The sequence below is a fragment of the Peromyscus eremicus genome, chromosome 20, assembly GCF_949786415.1.
Source record: "Peromyscus eremicus chromosome 20, PerEre_H2_v1, whole genome shotgun sequence".
NCBI lineage: Eukaryota > Metazoa > Chordata > Mammalia > Rodentia > Cricetidae > Peromyscus > Peromyscus eremicus.
The window spans coordinates 46178611-46202379 of record NC_081436.1 but is presented as its reverse complement, the minus strand read 5'-3'; the positions used below and the strand labels follow the sequence as shown (position 1 = coordinate 46202379).

The following is a 23769-nucleotide window of genomic DNA, read 5'->3' as shown; positions in this document are numbered from 1 at the left end:
ACTCCACACCTAAGTTTTTACTAAAGAGAAATGAAAACAAATCCCATATGCAAAAAGTTATACACACATGTTCTTAACAATGCAGCTATTTTGCAATTACTAAAACCTGAAAATAATCCAAGTGTCCACTAGCAGATGACTAAGCCAATGGGTTACATCTACAGAATATAATGCTACACAATTAAAAAAGAATGGACTATTGCTTGTACAATAATCTACATGAGTCTTGAAGTAACTGTACTGAAAGAAGGCAGGCAATGACTACTTAAGTATTCTATTGATAGAAAACACTAGGGTGCCAACTATTGCATGGTAACATAGCTGCAGATCAAGGGTTGAGGGTTAGGAGAGGAAGTGGAGTGCTTTGAGAACGTAAAAGATGCCTGTAGGACACAAGGAAAGGTTTAGATATTGTTCTAGCTTGTTATCTACTTTCGTGATAAAGCACTAACCAAAACCAACTTGGAGAGGAAAGAGCTTATTTCAGCTTACATGTCTATCCTTGAGGGAAGCCAAAACCAGAACCTGGAGACAGGAACTGAAGCAGAAACCACAGAGGAATTCTTATAGCTGGCTTTTTTTTTTTTAATTTTTTATATTTTAATACAACCCAGGGCCATTTTCCCAGGAGTGGTACCACTCACAGCAGGCTGAGCCCTTCCACCTCTATCATCAAGAAAATGTCCCCAGAGGCTTGTCAACAACAGGCCAATCTGATGGAAGCAATTCCTCAACTGAAGTTCTCTCTTCCAGGTGACTCCAGCTTGTGTCACGTTTACAATAATAATCATCATAATCATCATCATCGTCATCATCATCAGCAGCAGCAGCAGCATAGGTATGATGGATATATTCACTAACGGTGTCAAGGATCATATCATAGATGTACATATGTGTAAAAGTTTATCAGAATGTACTCTTTACATATATGCAATTTATATGCATTAGTTTTGCCTCAATGGAGTTGGAATTAGAGAGCAATGGAGAAGAATGGGAAGAAGAGGAAACCGAAGAGAAGGAAAGAAGGAGGGGAAAGAATTAAAAGGAAGAGGAAGAAGGGATGAAGGAGAAAGAGAGGAAGGAAGGAGGATAAAGACAAAGAGAATGGGAAAAGACAAGAACGAGAAGAAAATGACGGCCAGAACTCAGTTTTTCCACAGTTCATTCCAGCCAGTACTGGTTGCCAAGAGAGGTCAAGGACATGGGCTTCCTAGAAACACAGCCCAAACAGGAACCACTACCACCCTAGGTTAGACCTCCAGCAGAGCTCTCTACCCCAGCTTATAAACTTCAACATCTGAATTGTGTTTGTCACTGTCCCAAACAATCCCTGGCTTCAAAGCCACAGGAGATCGCCCATTGCCATCACGACTTCCCACCCACAGGGCGGCCCTGTCCTAATTCAGCAGGGAAACAGAACAAGAGGGCTCCAGTGAGAGAAGTGTAAACAGGAGAAGTCATCTGGGTCTCCCACAGCCACCCTCTTCCCCTCCACCACAAGGAACAATGGCAGAGGAAGCTGGGGGCTGCGGCTCTTGGGCAGTTACGCAAACCAAGCTGGCACCCAGCACGGCTTTTGTTCAGAGATTTTTTTTTTAAAAAGTCAACCCTCTTATAAACAATTCCGAGTGTTTTCTCCCTTGGGAAAGCATGTGGCTGCTTTCCTGGTTTACCCCATTTTCAGTGAGATCATTTTCGAGAGGCAGTTTCTGAGCCCATGCGCTGGGGTGGGACCACCGTGCTAGCGAGTGGCTAGCAACTTGCTCAAATGAGAGTATGAATGGACTAAGGTCTCGATATATTTTTTTTTTTAAAAAAATCCCAACTTAAAATAGTCTTCTAGACCTCGTTTTTAATAGAGTCCCTGTCCATTCAGAGACTTTCATAAAAACAACCCCACAATTAATGGCGTGTATTTCTCTGCAAAGCCGTGCACTTGAAATATACAGGGGGTGAGTTTGTTTATGAGAAAGAAAACTTTGATCCAAAGATAAAAATAGAGCGGCGGGATTCAAGCAAATTTACCCTGCTCTCTCCAGGAGCCTCAGGTTTAACCCATCTTGGGAAGAGTTCAATCTCAGGTGATGCAGTAATCTGTCTTCACAAGCAGCTCCTCAGTACTTTGAAAGGCACAGTTAATTAACCCTCCTTCCCTGCAAGGATACTCTGGGGAGATAAGCATGGGCTCATATAAGTAGACCCCATAACTGGGTTTATTCCTGTGTGGATTTCTATCCAGAACACATGAGGTAATTATTACCTACTCAGGTCAATATACAGAAATCTCAAGTCGGAGCTTATCACACCCCTGCTTGAGACTTCTCAGTCATTCCCCAACACCCTGTGAAACTTGACCTGGTCCCTGCCTACCTAGATGCCACTGTGTTGGGGACACCTATTTCAGATCATCACGCATCTGAGACTTTTCCTCCCATCAGTGTTTCTTTCTTGTCTCTATTTTCCTTGAGATCAGCTCTTTTTATGCCCCAAATCTAAACTAGAATGTTGTCTACAAGGCCATTTCCTTTCCACATCCTTGACACTCTCCTTGAATGTATGTCACTAAACGTCAGCACTTTTGAACAGCATCTTTCTCTAACTTGAAAATTAGTTTTATGAGTTCAGGAACCATGTAGGTTTTTATTCATTGTTTTCTCCCTACTGGCCAGCGTATGTGGCTGGCATATGATGCTCATTACATCATCACTGAATACAGAATGAATAAAGAACTGCATTCCTGTTTCTTTCTACCCTGCTTCCTCTCTCTCCCAAACTCCAAGCCCACTTACCACTCACACCTCATTCTTGCCCTAGCCATAAAAATCTTCCCTAGGCTTCCTGTGTTTCAATGTTTAAACACAAGGCATACAAAGTATCAGAGACATGCAGGCAACAGTTGGTATAAATGTAGCTAAATTTAGTAAGCCCATAATCAATTCTTCCAAAGTAGACTTGTGATCCTGCTTCAAGTGTCAATCTTTCTCTGCTACTTACATAAATTTTCACATACTCCCAGTACCATTAATGCATTTTAAAGGGATGTTTGTAAAGCTTTAAAAACCTATTACATCTACCAAAGGACCAATTGTGATTACCACCACAGTGGAAATAAAGCTATGTACTTCTATTTAATATAAAACAATAATAATAATAATAATGGCAGTTATTGGAAATGTGTCAATATTATTGACAACATTAACAAGACAACTACATCTCTCTCCATAATGTGATTGGCAGCATTTAATGACCTCTTTGCTCTGTACATCAATATTATCTGAAGCTATAACTGTGTGCTTTTAAATCACATTCGTATTCTTCTGACATTGTACTGTGACTAATACCTTGCCTTTGGCATTTCTTTTTCTCTAACTTGGTTGGCTGATTGTATGTTTATGACTAGAGCTCAACTTACTTTCTTCTGTTTACATTCTTGATGGTTACTAGGTGGATGATTTGTATGGAATATATGCTTAATACAGTTTTTATTTCTGTAGAACAGGGAACTGAACACAGCATCTTGCATATGTTCATTCAATGCTAGCTATATCCTTAGCCCTATAAAACAGTTAAGGTTGAATCTACTATTGAGAGTTTTGAGCTGAACTGACCAAAAGAGACTGTTCTTCCAGTTTGAAATACCTTATGAAACAATTAAGTTTTTCCCTGTTCTAGTACATTTTTTCTCTGCCCTTCTGAGTCCCCAGTGGATGTGCCTGTACCATCATATAGTTAATTAACAAGGAAGCAGATGGGAAGGGGACTCAATGCAAGAAATGTGTTCCTCGTGGGCATGCATGCACGTGAAGTAAACCCTCAGATTCAAAAATTAAACAAAGACCACACAGAACCAGGGAAAATCTGAATGTGTGATTTATTATATTTAAGATTGGTCTATAAGGCTTAAATACGTTTGTCGGAGTTAACAGCAGATGAATGCAACTTCACAAAATCAGTATTTCAATACAGAACAGGACTGCACGTGGGGTGACTGTGCACTGGAAAATTAATATTTCCTCAATGCAAATATTCAATCTGCAGCACCAAGTGGAAGCTTCTACCTGGATCATGAGCTGCAGTGTTCTCTGCAAGCTCTTCCCAGAACACAACTCTGTCTAAATCAAGCATTAGAGGAAAAATAGCAGAGTCATTCAGGCTTAATATGTCAGATTTGGTATAGGATTAAAATACTAAGTGTTTTTTTATGTCCTGCTTCAAATTAATAAATACAAACACAATATAAAAATATACACCAGTTGCTGAGACTACACTGCACATGTCCAGAAAGTTAAATCTCGCTCTCATATGTATGCAGGTATGTCTTGAGGGTCAGAATTTCTGAATAGCTACGGCTAGTCTTCCGGTAGAAGTCCAAACCGGTGAGATGCTCAATGTCCCGGACCCGAGCTGTGTGCATCTTCATGAGTTCCTCTACCCACTTTGACTCATCCTCTGAACTCTGCAAGGGAAATGAAGCAATTAGATTTTTTCTAGAAGAGATGATCTACATGGACATTTTCCACTTTTACACACAGACCCACAGCATGGTGCTCCCGCCTGACCTTCCTGTCTCTGCAGAATTCCTGTTAGGAATTCACCACAAATTCCTGCTCTTGGCTTTAAACATTTTCAGCAATAGTAAGTTGTGCCAAACAAATGAGAAACATGGTGTGAAGAGGTGTAGTTCTCACTAGGTTCTCAAAACACAAAACAAAATTAGGAAAATCATTGACCTGGCGGAATCTGATCATTTGTGTTTCTTCTCAGCCGTCAAATGTAGGGTTGAAATCAGCACACACTTAACCTGGAATGCTCTTCTACCTCATAAATCAGAGAGCTGGTACCTAAGTGTATATAGGAAACTAAGTGTGTATCCCAAGGCTTCTCAGAAGACCCATCATATCCATCAACCATCTAGTCGATGGCAGTGAATTACTATCTGAGTTCAGCTCGAAACAGGACAGTTGATATATTTGGTACTTTGGCGCCCAAAAAGTCTTAGTTGGAACTGTGGCCCCACCATTTCCTTTCCTCAGTGATTTTGTAAAGCTACTGACTGCCCTAAGCTTCCTAAATTCACAAGTGTATTAATGCTTACTTCACAGGCTCGCTGGAAGGTAGGAAAAAAAAAATTCAAGGGAGAGGAAGAAAGTAAAAAAAAAAGTCAATAGTAAGACCACTAAAGAAAGAAAGGGAATCTCCTTTGGCCTCAGCTGCTCATGTGATAGCCTCATTGGCAAAACTCCACGCTAAAACCATGCAGAATGACAGAACAATGTATTCCATGTCTAATTTGAAACTAAAAGATACTTCAGATGAAGCAACCCTGACATCTCAAAAATATTTCAGTTTGGAGGAACCATGTGGGGGAGCGCGACATAATAAGATCCAAGCATCCTATGAAGCCAAAGTCTCTCTTCATTAGTAGCCAGGGGCAGGAAGGCCTTCACAAACAACATCACTACCTAATGCCTCTGAACAGAAATGTCCTGCGAGAGTCTTTAGAGACGTCTACTGGGTGCTGCATAGCCCAGGGCCAAGAATGTTCAGACATGCCCCCACCTAACTCTTGACCACTAGTGATCTTACTGAACCAGCCCCTGAGGCCCATGAACCTGCAAAGGTTTTCTCAGAAAGCTCCAACCCACGCAGACCTGGACCAAGGGTGACAGCAGCTCATGCCAAGTCTAAATATGTACCGTGAGCTTGTTGGTTCAGGAAACCAATGCCTGGCCATTCCAGGCGAAGTGTAGAAATGGCTTTGCAGGCAGATGCTAGGATTTGGGCCTTTCATAACCTACCCTCCAGCCTAACCTACCCAAGATTTCTGCTACTCCCAGGAAAGTCAAACCTAATTTAGCTCTACCCACAAGGCTACTGACCAGTCCTCAACACAACCATGTAATTAACAAAGTAGGAGGTCTCCTGATGGGTCAAGACCCCTCAGGGTAAGCATGAGGTTATATTTGGGGAGAATTTTCATAGTTTGCTCTTTTGTTGGATTTTTCAATGGTCAGTGAGTTCAATGTTTCCTTTCAAAGTGCAGTTATGTGAATGTGTGGACAGGATTGAAAAAATTTTTCCTAATTCAAAATCACAGCAATCTAGAATGATAAGAATTCAAGTAAGTAGGAAAGACAAAAAACTTGAAAAATAAATAACAGGTCAGGCGGTGGTGGCGCACGCCTTTAATCCCAGCACTTTGGAGGCAGAGGCAGGTGGATCTCTGTGAGTTCGAGGCCAGCCTGGTTTACAGAGCGAGATCCAGGAAAGACGCAAAGCTACACAGAGAAACCCTGTCTCGAAAAACAAAACAAACAAACAAACAAACAAATAAATAAATAAATAACAGAACATTAATGCAACCAAAACCACAATCATGATTATTTTTGCACTATGGACATTCATTCTTTCTTAAAGTTCCATTTATTATTTTTACTTTTATGTGCATGAGTGTTTTGCCTGCATGGATGTCTCAGCACTGCCTGTCTTCAGTGCCCATGGAAGCCAGGAGAAGTGGCCAAGCTGAGATCCAAACTCACCCATCAACACATTCCTGCCATGATTGGAGGATTTCCAAGAAACTGAGATATACTCCAAATAGCCTACCATATGTATACATGTTTATGTGACCTTTACTTCACCTTTGAATCTCAGAGCAGTTTTGAATTTAATTTTTATGTGTTTAGTTTACCTCTTAAAAGGTTTTTAGTAGCGCTGAGGTTTTCTCAAGGGAAGTACAGTGATGTTACAAGGGGCACCACATTCCTCTGTGAACAACCACGATGAAAACATCAAGCTGGTGAACTGATGGCAGTGTGTCTCTCACTTCCGGATTCCCCACTTCTTCCTCCTTTCCAACCACAAGCAGGGCCCCAGCAATCCTCTGGCTACAATACTTCTGCCTTCCAGCCTCCTTGTCAAGTGTTGAAGACCACACCCCGGGTCCGGTTCTGTGACCTCATTCTTATGAATCTTGCCAATACCTTTTGGAGCCCCATTCTCAACCTCCTCTGACTTAAACTCCTTAAAGCAAAACCTAAAATGTTGCCCTTCTGATGAAATATTTTTCTTGCTTATCTAATTGCACAATAAGAAAAACTCCCCAAGTTCTCTACAGATATCTGCTAATTATCTTTGGAATTTAAAGTTTCCTATCCTACCAACTCAGCATCATCTTTTAGTAAATGTAAGTTCCTTAGAAGTTAACACAAAGGCAGGAGAAAGAACAAGAGACCTTACAGGGTGATTAGATGACAGAAACAAATTGTGTAGAAAATCTACACAACACTTGGATTATAACACGTACTCGGTAAAAGGTCACAATGACCTCTGCAGCTATTACAACCAGTATTAATACGACTACCACTCTAGTTTTAAATTTTTGATAACAAGCAATTTTTAAAAACTTCACCCATCACTTCTTAACCTTTTGGCTACTACCAAGTGTAAAATATTATCTCCCATCAAATCCCATATTTTAGAAAAACATAACTACCTTCTTATTACCATAGTTCACATTTCTATTATTTCCTGAAGTCTTTATTTTGCTTTGAACACTCATTGCCTAAATTCTTCATCATAATTGAAGCCTCTGTCCAAGCGCCACACTGCCCATGAAGCATGAAGTTTATGATCTTGATTGGACTAATTGTTATGGTATTTTATTTTATTTCATTTTATTATTTTATTTTATTTTATTTTTGGTGTTTTGAGGCAAGATTTCTCTGTATAACAGCCCTGGCTGTCCTGGAACTTACTTTATAGACCAGGTTGGCCTCAAATTCATAGAGATCTGCCTGTCTCTGTCTCCCAAATGCTGGGATTAAAGGCGTGCATGACTGCTCCCAGCTGGCCTTTTACTTCTTAATGTAGTTATTTCTATTCACATTTTATTTTCAGCCTTATATGGTAGGCTGCCTAGGAGTTCATGGCTATGGCTAATGGTGTTTTTTTCTTCTAGAACACTACACAATTTAGGGATTTGAGTGTAACTTGTTGATTAACAATCCCATTCGACAGATTCCATCCCTGCTCCTACTATTAGTGAAATAAAAGCTTATCAGCTATTACTTCTAAACAAAAGCTTGCAGCCAAGAGTTTACATCACAATAAATGTATATGAAGAGAAAATATGATGTGTCCCTGAGTTTTTACTCTGTGTATACAGCATGGCCTGTCTTCCTGCTGAGGGCTTTTCCTTTTTTAAATTTAATACATTTTACTTATTTTATAGTATGAGTAGTTTGTTTGCATGGATGTCTGTGTAACAGGTGTATGCCTGGTGTGTCTACAGAGGCCAGAAGGCCCTGGGATTAAACTTCCAGGTGGTCGTGAGTCATTACATGGGTGCTGGGAATTGAACTCTGGGCCTCTAGAAGAGCAGCCAATGCTCATAACCACTGAACCATCTCTCCAGCTTCTGTTAAGGACCTTTTCATTGTATCATTCAGCTTCCTAGCTCTCTCCGTGTGAAAATAAACAATACAGGGACCCTCTGTGCTGTTAAATGACTGTTATACCTTCCCATAACTAGTAACAAAAGATAATCTGTCTAAAGATAAAAACATGGGCACTTCATCATTTGTCAAAATTGAACATATAAATAGAACTGTGTTAAATGTACACATATATGCAGAACACACACACACACTAAATGAAAACTATAAAATTATTATTATAGAATTCTAGGTCCCTATATATTCAATGAAGTTCTACTTGGGTCATCTCCCCTTTCCATTTGGTTGGGTGATCCATATGCTTCATTCTGGTTCAACAGTGGGGACACAAGTTAAGAAACAAACTGAATCTGAGAGCACATCCTGCCTCTGCACTCACATTGCAGCTCTCATCATTGTCTGGTCGGTGAGGAAGGATGAACGAGGACACAGAGAGGGGACCGTCACACTTATCTGCAGGCTGAGTGAAGTCCAGGCAGCTGGTGATGATGCTATAGTAGTGAGTTGGGACAGGAATAGAGCTGCCTTCCACATACCTGAACCAGGAAAATAAATACAATTACAAGACACGTCAAAACTCTCTCTTAAAAATGCTCACCCACGACGACGACGACGACGACGACGACGACGACACTCTGCTAGCCTACTTTAGATGTTCTCTCTGCCTGGAATTGTCTCCCTGCCTCGACCTGGCAGAAAGAGAAAGATATTCCAAGAACCTAAAGTGGCTGGAGAGAAGAGTTGGAGGCAGTAAATGGTGACTAGAATAACGAAGTAGAGCAAAGAGCTGGAAAAGTCTATAAAAGACAGATTATGATGGTTTGTGGGTGCCAGGATACAGAGTTTAGGTGCTACGGTTTAGGCTGCAATACTCCATCGAAGGCTTGGGAGATATGGAGTGCCGATATTAGATTTGTGTTTCAGAAAGATGACTTTCATAGGTATAGAAAGTGGTCCAGGGTCACAAGACACTGGCTGTAGAGGAATAGCAGCACCTTTAGTCTACACTGAGAGCCTGAACTTGATGCAAAGGAAGCACTAATATCAAGAGTGGGAGACAAGCCTAGTGCTATTTACTCCAGTAGAGCAAAGCGTACATATTTAGATCCCTCACCCAGCTTGCTCTTATAATTTTAAACATTTTCTAAATCTTGGAAGTGAGTGAACTTAATTTTGTTTAAAAGGTATCAAAATGACCAACAATAAGTATGTAATTAAGATGAAATGTCTCTTCTGAACTACTGAAAAAGGAGTAAGTTGATGTCTATCCAATTAATTATCTGTATTTCAAAATAGCATTTTATTTGCTAAGGATCTATATTATTTACACACTCTGTGCTGATTTCTGATTATTTGGGCATGTATAAATGCACTAGACTACATACTCTTATAGGCACAATGTTTACCTTATTATTTTATATCCCCAATAGTACCAAGGGGAGAGAGATAACTGGATTCAACCAAAGTCTTTATGCAACTTTCCCATAAGACATACTGACTCAGAATATAGAAAGAATCCCAAACTCTCCAAAAAGAATGGAAATAAACTAAAATCACAATTTTCCACTGAGGAATTGTTAAAGAATAAATGACCATTTCAAAGATATGACTGCCGTTATTTTTCTATAACAAAAAAATCGAAATTTCATTCTAACTACTAAAAGCTACATTTAATCAAAGATTGAAAGCAGCTGAAGATTTTCAATAATGAGATTCAAAGAAAAAATGTTTAAGGATGTGAACTCTTCTCTAGCATATGAATATCCCTGAGTGACATCCTAAAATTTAGGCATCTCACACAGAACAGGGGGGAAAAAAACTCACTGTTTGATTTCATCCTCGGTGTCACGTAAGCCATCGTAATTATAGTCAAAAATGGGTCCGCTTATTACATTGACCCCATTCCTTTCTGAAGCATATTTCTTCACCAAAACTCTTTGGAAATAAGTCCAGATACCTGTGCAAAGACACAAATCAGTTCTCCGCGCACAAAAACACTTGTTTCAGACAAACTCTCTGTAGGATGCCTTCTTCAAGTGTAGTGTCGGGAGCCAAGAGTTGCTGTGACTTATCAAGACCTGTTTTCAAGTGTTATCTTTGTTTTTCACTATGAACTTGTAAAAGGAGAGATAAGAGAAAGCAGGCAATGCTATGGAGGCAGTAAGCCTGGCCCAGTAGGTCAGGGAAAGTTCCCAGGGGAGGTTGAAGAAACGAGATCTGAAAGCTGAGTGAGTGCGTATGTCCCAGGCAAAGAAGTGGAGGCAGAGCATGCCAGATAGAAAGAGTTACGGTGTTAGCAGAAGAGGAAGTATTTTAGCCATTAGGCAAGTAAAACTTTAGAGGTCAGACAATACAACTTCCCAAGTGCTAGGGCGAGGGAATGTAGCTCAGTTGGCAGAGTGTTTTTCTAGCGTACACCAAGTCCGGGCTTCACCCTCAGTACTGTATACACTACGTGTGGTAGCAAACGCCTGTGCCCAGCAGCCAGGAGGTAAAGACAGAAGATCGTTCTCAGCTTCACAGCAAGTTCAAAGGCAGCATGGGCTGCATGGGACACCACCTCAAAAGGGGGTAAGCGTCGGAGGACTATAGGTACATGGTGGGGTATGTGTCTAATGTGTGTGAGGCTCTGAGTTCAATACCCAGTACTGAAAAAAATGGCATTTTTATGATTACATAGCCAATGGCCACTCTCTAGGGACTAATAGTTGGTTTTGAGGGCCAGAGTTTATGGTGCTTATTCAATTCATAGAATCACTATCATCCACAAATACTTATCTTGTGAACAAATAAATTACACGGTCAAAGAAGCTAAAATAATAATTTGCATGACCCTAAAATCATCTGATTTAGTATTCTGAAATAAGCAAGAATATTCATAATCTTCTTCTGGATTTTAGGGTCAACATTCAGGAAACATAAGCACCCTAAAGGAAAAGATTGTTCCTGGCCTTTGCAGACATGTTCAATACATAAATATAGATGCTGTAAAGGGTGCAAGTGACCTCTAAAAACTCAGTAACATTCCATCATAAAAATAATAAACATTAAAACAGAAAGAACTGCAGGTTAGAACGTGGTTTAGTTTAGCTCTACTACTCATGACCTGGGTCACTTTTTATGATGTCAGTTTCCTAATTATAAACAAGGGCTAGATGACTCTCTAGCTCCCCTCCCAGGCAGGTCAATTTATACGAATTTATATGAAAGGTCTTCAAAAGGTATAAAAGCTGAACACTTGCAAGGTATTATTAAAATCAGCATGGAGGTAAAAAAGGTAAGTGGTAAATTTAAAGTATTTATTTTCTAAGTAACAGTTTACTGGGTAAATATTATACTTACGTTTGAAAGCGGGATACATTGGGACCATGTTGGTTACAAGGAATGCATCATATTTAGCTTCTGGGGAAGAGCTCAGATCTAAACATGAGGAGAGCAAACAGAATACATTGCTTACCAATGTTGACATCATAGGAGAGCAGTCTCCTAGGCCAACCCAAACAGCTTGAAGCCAGAGGATCTGCTTTTATTCCCACTTATCTCCTCCATTAGACACTTCCGGCTTTACTCCCACCCCATCGCTTCACTTCCCTCAACAGCTCTCAGAAAGTATTTACAGCCCTTTTCTTCCTACAGAGTTCTTGAGTCTATAGTTCTCTGATTCCGTTATTATAACTTAGACTCTTAAAAAAATGTCATTAAGATAATAAGACATAATTGTTTTTAGGAAATCACCTCTGCGGGGCTGAGCCACTAAATAGCCTCCCACCCACGCTCAGGCAAATGACTCTTATTAAACTCAGTGGGCCACACACAAAAAGAGGACGTGGAAATAGGAGAGAGACTTGGTGAGAAGAGGCTCCCAGCAGGAGACAGGGGGACAGAGGGCAGTGAGGGGTAAAAATGACAAAAACACATCATCTGAATGTATGGAACTGTCAAACAAAAAAACCCTTCTTAAGTAAGAATTAATGTCCTCATAACTTACCATTTCTTTCATACTCCCCTTTAACAACGTGAAGGAGAACAAGGTCTCCTCCCTATACTTTAGAATTTTCCAGATCAGGATGTTTGAAAGCTGGTCATTTTCAGGCTCAATTTTGGGAGAATTTCATAGTCTCTCAAGTGCTTTCCCATGGACCACTAAAACCCTAACCAGCGAGCTTCCAACTCCGGATTATACTCCCACCGACACACTTGGGCACATGTACACACACACAGTGATCAGACCCAGACACACTGCAACTCACAAGGAGGAAAAAGGAATCCATAGGACATCTGTTTATCATTTTTATAGGCCAAACAGTTCTGACTGAATCCTGGAGACACACGAACATCAGGGCGAACACAGTTGGTCAGATGCTCCGGGATGCTGGAGACCTCAGCCTGTGTATAGAGTAAAAGACACTCACTGACGCTCTTTCAGAGATAAGACCAATGGCATGAACAAAGCTAGAGTCTTTATTATGAACAGCTCAAACCCAAACTTGCAGGCTTACCCTAGTTCATAATCTGATATTCTAAGTCCATTTCAAAAGTCATTTTAAAAAATACAATAAGCCAATAATTCTCAATCTCTTTGTTTTCTGCAGTGGTATCTTTTTTATCAAAGTCTGAGGTTGAACAACACATGAAGTGCAAATCCTACTGTTGAAAAGGTCACTGAAGAACTAAAGCCCATTGATAGGCACATATAAAATCCCACATTTCAAGAGGCAGAGTCGAGAAGACTGCTCACAAGTTCATAGCCAGCCAGGTCTGTATAGCAAGTTCCAGATTAGCCAAGGTTATATACCAAGACTCTGTCTCAAAAGCCAAACAACAAAAGCCAATCAAACGCTCTATAAAATAATAGATCCATGCTGGGAATACAGCTCAGTCGGTAAAGCACTCGGCTGGCAAACATGTGAGAACCTGAGTTGAATCCTTGGAACCCAAGTAAAAAGTCAGGCACATTGGGCACATTCACAATCCCAGTGCTGAGGAAGCAGAAAGGCTGGTCCCAGCTGGGTTTTGGCCACCCAGCCTAGCCTACTGGGTAAACGCCAAAGTATGAGACTCTGTCTCAAAAAATTGAGGTGGATGGCATCTATACACACACACACACACACACACACACACACACACCCCTTCGGTTAAAAGTGTATCTCTCTCTCTCTCTCTCTCTCTCTCTCTCTCTCTCTCTGTGTGTGTGTGTGTGTGTGTGTGTGTGTGTGTGTGTATACACTTGCATGTATGCACACACAGTAGAAATTAACTAAATTGTTGGGGAAGTAGTATTCTTATCATTTACATTTACAAGTTGAAAATATATTTCTAAGTATATATACTTGATATATCAAATACATATATATTTCAACTACAAAACAAGTTGTGCTAATTTGTAATCTATGGCTCTGTATCTCCTCCTCATGAAACTGAAACTCCAATTAAAAACTTTTTTATTAAAATACAAACGGGGGCTAGAGAGATCGCTCAACAGTTTACAGCACTTGGTGCTATTGCAGAAGACTTGAGTTCGGGTCCCATCACCCACATGGTAATTCACAACCATCCATAAATCCAGCTCTAGGAGATCCTATGCCCTCTGACTTCTGAGGCACAGTCTGCACATACATACATCAGGCAAAAACACTCACACATAAACTAAAATAAGAAAATCTAATTGTTTTTTAATTCTTGGCATTACTTGGCATACTTAAAAAGTAAAATGAAATACAAAGAATACGCTGACAGTGAAGTCAGGTTGACCATGGCTATACATATATATGTATACATATATGTATACATATATATGTATACATATATATACTCTTGCTACTAAATCTCACTAAATCTGACTGCTAACCGACAACTGCCCTAAAAATTAATATCTATTAAAACAAGCCAAACAAAAACAAAAACAAAAACAGGATGGATAGAGAAAACCAACTCCATAAGCTGCTTTTCCACTTACAGGGGCATACCATGGCACATGTGAACACGCATGCATTCATACACAAAAACAAATGAATAATATTACAATAGATGCAGCAGAAGGTTTCTTCAATCACAAAAAAATTAAGGTCAAATCTATTTGTCAAAACACTCATTATATCAAATAAAGAGTATAAGCCCCAGTTTTCTCAATAACCTGCTTAGAAATGGTATATGATGTCCAGAGAGGCATAAAGAATATTTCACTATAACCACTTTCAAAATCCGTGTGGTATAAGATATCGTATCTAGTCCGATAAAGCACCGCAGGTCGTCCATACAGGAGATGTCTCTCTAAGAAAGAAAGAAAAGAAAAAAAGAAAACTGTATTCAATACATAATCAACCTTACACCAACTGTGAAATATTGGAAGAGAATCACGTTGTCTACAGTTTGCTAGCTTACTTATTAATAAGACAGCGATCAAGTTAGTGTTCCTAACACTTCCGTGGTTTATCTGATCACCTTACCAAGGGTCAAAACAATTATATAAATGCTATAGCTATGAAGATGCTTTTTGAAATTGTCAGATTTAAAGGTCTGTATAAAAAGGAAGCATACAGTAAATTTTGAGATGAGTCAGCTAAACAGAGAGCCAATAAGGTTGGATTTTATATAATGAAATGATTTGACCCCTGAAGAGGTTTATTGGGTTAGTCAAGGACTCAGTTAAGAAGGCTCTTTCTTACCATTACTTGAGAACTGCAATTGAAATGTACATTATTTCAGCATAAAAAGAGAGTAGTTAGCAGCTTTGTGTTTAGGCATTGACTTAAAGGAACATGTATAGATAACAGAAGCAGGCCTTCAAACGGGTCCCTCAAATACAAACGAGACACCCATCTATTACCAAAAAACTCACTTAAGACCCCTGAATGCGGAGTTGGGTTCCTTTAAGGAAGACGATCACTGCAGCCTTATTTACTCTTTGAGGTGAAAGATGAGAATTCAGTACTCAAACCTTTATTCCAACCCATAGAGAAGCCTGGAGCTTGGCTTGTCCACTTGGGATAGTCTAAACGTCCATAAATTCATGGAAACTGGGGTCCCTGCACATCCACATATTTAGAGATCAAAGCTTAGAGACGTCACAGTTCCTAAGTGATTTAGAATGAAACCTGCTTTTACTATAATTTTTTTATTAAAGAAAATCTGGCAAGCACTTATTAAATTATGTATACATGTTGCTTTAATTAAAGTGCTACCCTTCTATGCAAGTAGTGGAGAAAAAATGTTCACGCAATACTCCGCCAAACCCTCCCAAGTAGAACTGCTGATTTGTGGCAGAGTGGACAGTGCTCTCACAACACAAGCAACTTCTGGGTAGTCTGGTTTCCTGAGCCTTGCAATAAATGGAGAAGCCTCGCTTAAGCTGCCAAACGTGGGGGTCCACACTTATGCATCAGAATGTACCATAATGTTATTCAATAAATAAAATCTAATAAACAAATTAAAAGCCAGCAAATCCAGCAATAGTACTTGAGGGGGCATAAACCAACCCAGATTTTCCTTTTGAACTCAGACCAAACCTTTTCTAGGTTCAAAATTTCCATAAAGTTTTTTCTTGTTTTCATTTTTGCTGCCTCTGAATTTCCTGGTTTCAGCTGGAAGCAGAAGTATCAAAATTCTTTTGAGAAGCTGTTCTCTATCAGTTCAGTTTTAAAGCTTACCAAGTGTTGAGGTTTGAGTAAGAATGGCCTCCATAAGTTCGTGTATTTGAATGCTTAGTCACCAAGGAGTGGAACTATTTGAAAGGACTGGAAGGATTGGGAGTTGTGGCTTTGTTGGAGGAAGTGTGTAACCAGGGGTGGGGAGGTGTTGAGGTTTCAGGAAAGCCCATACCAGGATAAGGTTCTGTCTCTCTTAATCTCTCTGTTTCTGTTTCTCAATCTCTGTCACTGTCTCTGTCTCTCTGTCTCAATCTCTCTCTGTGTGTCTCTGTCTCTCTGTGTCTATCTATCTATCTATCTATCTATCTATCTATCTATCTATCTATCTATCTATCTATCTATCTATCTATGGATCAGGACAAAGCTCTCAACTACTTCTCCAGCACATGTTTCTCATGCCTGCTGCCACATTTCCTGCCATGTTGGTAACTGACTCAGCCTCTGAAACTGTAAGCCAACCCCATTTAAATGTTTCTTTTATAATAGTTGCCTTGGTCATAATGTCTCTTCACAGCAAGAAAATAGTGACTAAGAGACCAGTGTATTCCTCCAGACTCATATTGAAGCCTGCTCCCTCATCTGTTCCATCAAGAGGCCAGAAAATGAGCATCCATCTGTCCACCTTAGAGCACCCGCCAAACAGTAGTATGGATGATCTACAGTCTCTGGCTCTTCCTTCCTCCAGACCTCCTCATTTCTTGGCATTTTCCAACATAACTCTTTACCTCAGGGGCTGGTTTGCTTGTAGCATCCCACTCATGACAATTCTATATGATACATGCAATTTTTTTTCCTTTCTGTTGGTGATAATATATATTATTCCTCATCATTCTTGTCACTAAGAGTATGTGTTCATGGTGGATGTGTGTGTGTGTGTGTGTGTGTGTGTGTGTACACTCATGATGTGGATGTGTGTTTGTTCATGCATGTGGAGGACAGCGGACAACACCAAATGTCTGTCTCTCTCCACCTTAGTTTTGGGTGTAGGGTCACTCACTAAATCTGGATCTCACTGATTTAACTGGAATGGCTGACCAGCGAGCCCTAAGAACCAACCTGTCTCTGCCTCCCCAGTTCTGGAATTGCATGCATGCCCTGCCATGCCCATTTACTACATGGGTGATGGGGATGCAAACTCAGGACCTCATGCTTTTTGTGACAGACACATTGCTAATTGAGCTGCCTCCCCAGAGCTGTCCCTCAGCTCCTTGCACATCCCTTCATGGAACATTTACTAAGGTCCTTCTTTGTACCAGGCCTTGGGCTGGAAAATGGAGATACTGAACAAAGATGGCTTAGAGCCTTTACCCTCAAAGAGCTCGCAGTCCAGTGACAATCCTGCTGTCTATAACCAACATGCAGTGTACATAGGCTATACTGTCTCCGGTATCCACATGGGGTGATGATAATGCAAATGGAACGTGTTACAAACAGGCATAAAGTGGCATGAGAAAAGGCCTTTATAGGGTGTAATATTAAACCAGGGTGATCCACATACCGGCTTATATCCATTGTGCTTGCATAACTGTGGACAACAAAAAGTGACTGACAAACAATACAATCCTAGAGTTTAAAAGAAAAAAATGCAAGAGACATGAAAAAAAAGGGGGGGGGAGATAAGACACGAGATTGGTGGGACAGCCGAAGGATTCTCCCCAGGAGTCCTCTCCATCTCTATCTGCTCTTCAGCTCAACACACAAAAATTGAGTTGGCTTCAAAACTCAACTCCACAGCTTCAAGCTATTGACACAGCTGCAACCTTTTGAACACAGCCAGAGCACAAACATATCATTGTCTCATTTGCTTTTTTGTCAATTCTTATCAAACTTAGGAAAAAAAAAACCACAATGATATCAACAACCTCCTGAAAATCCAAACAAAATCCCCACCCGGCTCTCCAGAAATCTACCCAGCTCTCTTTATAGCTTAATAATTCATGCAAGGAAGAAAAGAAATCATCTTGGTAAGTAAAGTAAGTTTTGAGATTCAGAATCAAGACTTAGGTTTTACTTTTTCATTGTCTGTGAATCACAGGTCCAGTCATGGCCCAGCTGTTAGCCTTGGACATCTTGGACATTGCATTTCTCTTTAGCACACACAGCATTTCTCTTTAACAAAATGCTCCTACTCAGACCACAAAATGGACTTGATTCTCAGTCTTCACACATGCTAAAATATGTGTCTCAAGGTCAGCCCACAAGCTCTTTTTCTGCAACGTATTCTCCTGATTTCATTTCTAATTTTCCCTACTCTGATTTCTAATCTATGTAAGAGTAGTGACATTTTGAATATTTAATTCTAAAAAATTTTAGAAACTTTTCATGGGCAGAATTGTTGTACATATTAATGAGGCCTAATTCTATTACAAAATTTGTAGTGGTCAGATCAATCAGATAATCAAACAGTAATCAGCTTAAATAGGTATGATTGCTTTGTGTTGGGACACCGAAAATTTTCTCTAAGAGTAGTACTGAAATATACAATTGATTAAATGTGGCCAGTAATAGTTGCCTTAATGTCATAGGACTTTTGAAGGACTTCTTCCTGTCCAACAGCACCTTAGTACCCTTTAACTATCTTCTCTCCCATAATTCATACGTGTGTGTTTGTGTGTGTGTGTGTGTGTGTGTGTGTGTGTGTGTCTAATGTGAGTATGTAAATGCTAATGCTTGTGTGCACATGCATGTGGAGGCCAGGGGGTTGATATTAGTTTATCTATCTATCATCTATCTATGTATCTATCTATGTATCTATGTATCTATCTATCTATCTATCATCTATCAATCATCTATCATCATCTATCTATTTATCATCTCTCTATCTATCATCATCATCTATCTATCATCATCATCTATCTATCATCATCATCTATCATCATCATCATCATCATCATCATCTATCTATCATCATCTATCTATCTATCATCATCTATCTATCTATCTCTGACTCTATCTCTATCTCTATCTCTATCACTCTCCCTCTGTTCTTTGAGACAGGGTCTTTCACAGAACCTGGAGCTCACTGATGAACTAGACTGGCTGGCTAGGAAGGTCTAGAGACGCACCTGTCTCCTCCTCCCCATGCTGGGGTTACAGAAGCATGCCAGGCCTGGTTTTTTGACATGGCCGGCTCCTGGGCAGCCAAACTCAGGTCCTCGTGTCTGCACTGCAGGCACTTGACAAGTGAGCCACCTCCCTAGAGCCCTCTTGTGATTTCCTGAGGTGGATCTAGTGTCACCCATGCCCTCCCAGGCTGCGTTCCTCCTGCACAGAGTTCCAGACACAGCCTTCCTTCCACACCCAAGCTCCCTGTTTACAGTAGCGTCTCTGGCATTTTAGCGTATGCCAGAGTTCCTCTCCACATACCGCATTTGGCAAAAGACCATGAGACGATTCTTTTTAAGTGGTGTGGACTTCCCCAGAACTCACTCTCTTTGTCTTCCAAAGTTTAGTCATGCAGACTCAAGTTTGTGTTTCTTCTCCCTCCTCTGCTTCCTGATTCATACTCCAGCAGATGGACTTGGAGTCACATGAAAATCCTTCTCCCTTTCTGTTTTCTTAAACATTCACTCCCACAGTAACATATGTTTAAAATTTACCACAGAATCTCTACAAAAAAAGCCTTTCCTTTTCCTGTGTCCTTCCTCTCCTTTGCCTTACAAGCATCTATTGTCATTTACGGCCACCTCGGCCTCCGTGGGAACTGATTCCACGCTTCCAGTCACACTTTTTGCTTTCCAAATCCATCATTAAAGCATTCTGCTGCAAGCTGGGCGGTGGGTGGCGGCACAGTCCTTTAATCCCAGCACTCAGGAGGCAGAGGTAGGCATCTCTGTGAGTTCGAGGCCAGCCTGGTCTACAGAGTGACTTCTAGGACAACCAGGGCTACAGAGAAACCCTGTGTCAAAAAACCAAAAACCAAACAAACAAACAAGAAATAATTGTTGTAATTCATCCACTTGCTAAACCTTCCAGCAGAACAATCACTTTATGAAGACAGGGGCTAAATCTGTGTTACATAGTCTGTCTCCAACGATACCAATCACATGTCTACATTTGACAGACGAATTATAAAATGAAGTCTGGGTGTCTACATGCAGCCTGTCTAACAGAATCTTGAGATAGAGTAGGCTCATCAGGGTCACCTCTAGTGATGACATAAATTTACACAAGATAATTCAGATGTATGGCCACGCAAACTCTAGGCCCCAGCATCCAGCTAGTTATTCTCCCTAGTCTTTTGGGCCATCTCCAGTTAGGTGCTATTTGCCTCATTATTCTATTGAAGGGTGTGTTGGAATAAAGGCACAACTCTTCCTGAGCACAAACTCTGCCTGAGTAGCACCTGCCAAGGCGACATTAGGAATGCGCAGTGAGGACAAGCATTTGCATCAAAGCATCCATCAGCCCTTCAGCAACAACTGCCGCCTGAGATAGTGTCTCCTAACAATCCCCAGGAACGTTCTCAGAAAACAACACCCAGACTTGTGTCAAATTGCAGCTCGTAACCCTTGACCTCCCAATGCCTTATCTCACTCAGAAATGCTACATCACTGAGAAGCAAGACTAGAAAATGCCGAGTTCCGTCTTCAACCAAGTGAGCCATGGTTGTAGCTATAGCTGGTCAGTAAAGGGTCCATGTTCACCTTCAATAGCAGCAGAGAAGACTGGTAGGTGAAAGTTATTAAAATGTAGTGTCTGTCATCAAGACCTTGAATCCTACTATAAGTCACAAGCAAGTATGGAGCTAGTTACTTTCCACATGCTTTCCATAACACAGGCACAGACACGCCTATATTGAGAAAAACAAGTTTGTCACCTCCCTTTTTTAGCACAACAGTCTTCAAAAAAAAAAAAAAATCCAACAGAAACGGGAAGCATTTCAGGATTCGAAAAGGCCCTGGAGATCACTCAGTAATAGTCAGGATTCTTCTACCCAGTCAGCAAAAATTATTGTCTTTTTTTTATATATAAATTAACCTCATATGGTGTGTAAAGTGCCAAACACACATAGGCATTAAAATGGCTTGAGTTCCTCTTCATACAAAGGTGACAGCGTACACTTGCTTAAGAAAATGCCAAGGGTTCTGTAGCCATGGAGAAAAGAGTAAGGCGAAACTAACTACGGTAGTTCTTCCTCTTCTGGCTATAATGCCAGAGCTGCTTATGAAGAGAGTCTCCATTTTCCATGCCATCCATCCCTGCATCCGCTGACTCAGCGTCACAAGGAAATGAGTTCTGATTGCCCAGCAAATCTGCCACTATAACAACAGCCGTTATGCAACACAGAGTCAGAACTTGCTACCTACCTAGAAATGCTAGGACTTCAGCAAGCCAGTTTTGAAGACTACAGTGTTCTTTACAAAGGCCTTGATTGTCTAGCAATCTAAACATTGATGGCAAAACATCACCTCAGACTAATTTAATACTTTTTGACCTCAAATAGACTCCAGGCGGTTTCACGACTGGAATATGAAGCTTTCGCATGTGCTCTACATGGACATCTGACTTATTTCATAGGGTACGACATGAAAACAGCAACACAGAAATGTTGCAGTGTTTGACAAGACTCATTCTACAAACTATCAGCTATCTGCATCTCTATTAAACTAATAAAACCAGAAATGTCTTACATTTGCATATAGAATATTAGATTTATAAACTGCTCTATAAGGCTCAATACATATCTGAAGTCAGAAAGTCAAAGTAGTTATTCTGAATATAATACATGTGCAGGCATGAGCATGCACACACACACACACACACACACACACACACACACACACACACACACAAGTGATTCGTATTCACAAGGTTCTACTGTAGCAGACACTAAATATTTCAAATGGGAACCCAGATGTTTGATGTATGAGACACTCAGACTCAGAAGATGCCCCCTTGGTGTTGTAGAAATGAATGTGACAGAACTAAGAAGGTGATGGAGACAGAATTCAGGGGACATAGAAGAGGGAACCCTGAGATTTACACCAATTCCAGAATCTAGCCCAAGAAATGGTTTTCACATAATACAGCGATGCTAGACAGCTGGTTTTATTTCAGGTCTCTCTTATCCTTAAAGGTTGGTTCCCCTAGGCCACGAACAGACCAAATGCATATGCTACTGCTGTGAATTGGTCTGACATGTCCCCCACAGGCTGCAGTTTGAATGCTTTCCCCAGCTAGCGGTGCTGTATGAGAAGATAAGGAACCTGAAGAGGGGTGCACCTGGTTGGCAGAAGTAAGTTACTAGGGGCAGGCCTTTAAAGGTGATAGCCAGGGCCCGGGTTCAAGTCTCACTCAAGGCTTCCTGTCTGCCACACACTGCAGTCACTAATGTGAACCGAGCTGTTCTGCCATGTCTTCTCCCTCATGATAGACTGAAATCTATCTGGAATTACTTTCATGCCTCAGATTGGATCTGACAGGCATTCTTCACATTTATGCAAAAGGAACTAATCCAGCTGTCATGATTTTCCCCTAACATTTGATGCCGTTCTTTTACAGCAAAGGGTTAAAAACTGTCAGTGATGTTGTTCTTTCAGACAAGCCAGAGTCAATCCCAGCTACGGGCCCAACAAACACCGAGTGAGGACATGTGGTTCCCCCCATAAAAGCATCTAGACTTCACACGGGTCTGTGCTAGGTCTTCTGTACACATGCTGTGGTTGTTTAGCTTGGGGTTTCTGTGGGACTCCTAACAGTGAAAGTGGGTGTCTCTGACTCTTTTGCCTTTGCTCAGGACCCTTTTCCTCCTACTAGGCTGCCTCATCTAGCCTTGATATGAGGGTTTGCACCTAGTCTTATAGCATCTTGTTATGCAATGTTGAGTTGATATCAGTGGGAGGCCTGCTCTTTTCTAAAAAGAAATGGAGGAGCAGTGGATCTGGAGAAGGGAGGTGGGGGAGAGCCTGGGAGGAGTGGAGGAAGGGGAGGCTGTGGTTGGGGTGCGTTTGGGGTGCTAAATAGATAAATCTGACCCTTCAGTGATGCATGTAAGACACTTACGGTCAACTCTGAGCAAAGCTGTGGAGAAGAAATGTCACTAACAACAGCTCCTTCTAGCCCTGGCAGCCACACGTTCACCAGCACAAGGCCTCTTACTGTCACGCTTGGAAGTAGGGCTAGGTTAAAGGAGTGATTTCATCATGTGAACACAATGCCATCTCACCAACAGACTAGACGCAGAAATTGTCAGTCAGGTGGAAACACCTGGAGTTTACATCAGCACTGACACAAGAGTCCACTGAGCACTGTCAGAACGCACAAACCAGCAGTCTTTTGGAAGGAGCATCTCGGTGCTGCTTCTTGGGTAAGTGACTATTTGGAAATAATGACACTCCCTACCCCATCCTCCTGGCAACTTGGAATCTTTGCTGTTGCTGTTGTTTGTGTATAATGACACTACCGTACACTAAGAGTTAGGTGCCAAGCTTTCAAGTCATTTGTACAGTTTGTGGGGGACACGCAAAGCTTCCACAGGCAAGGTCCTGCCTGGAATACTGTGCTATCCAACTACATGCCAGAAAGCCTGTGTGGTCTGTGATCAAAGGGTAAAGAGGGAGGGTGGTGGTGCAGAAAAGGAAGAAAGATGAAGATCTTTTATAGAAGGGAGGCAAGGCAAGTAAATGAAACCCATTGCTGCCTTCCTCAACCTCTGCTTGTTCCGA

General features: G+C 40.9%; 1 protein-coding gene across 6 annotated transcripts in view; it reads right to left on the bottom strand.

The window, feature by feature from the left end:
* Positions 1–3854: 3854 nt before the first annotated feature.
* The window catches only part of Enpp2 (ectonucleotide pyrophosphatase/phosphodiesterase 2), an 84694-nt gene continuing 64779 nt past the window's right edge, over positions 3855–23769 (bottom strand). For 4 of the 6 annotated variants that reach the window (XM_059248136.1, XM_059248138.1, XM_059248134.1 and 1 more), the window contains 6 exons: positions 14590–14726; positions 12707–12842; positions 11799–11876; positions 10281–10413; positions 8836–8992; positions 3855–4456 (listed from right to left, as the gene is read on the bottom strand). In XM_059248136.1, coding sequence (XP_059104119.1) covers positions 4286–4456; positions 8836–8992; positions 10281–10413; positions 11799–11876; positions 12707–12842; positions 14590–14726 — 812 coding nt within the window. In that variant the 3' untranslated portion in view covers positions 3855–4285. The remainder of the gene's footprint in view (positions 4457–8835; positions 8993–10280; positions 10414–11798; positions 11877–12706; positions 12843–14589; positions 14727–23769) is intronic. The other 2 variants (XM_059248139.1, XM_059248140.1) reach the window with 1 other exon arrangement.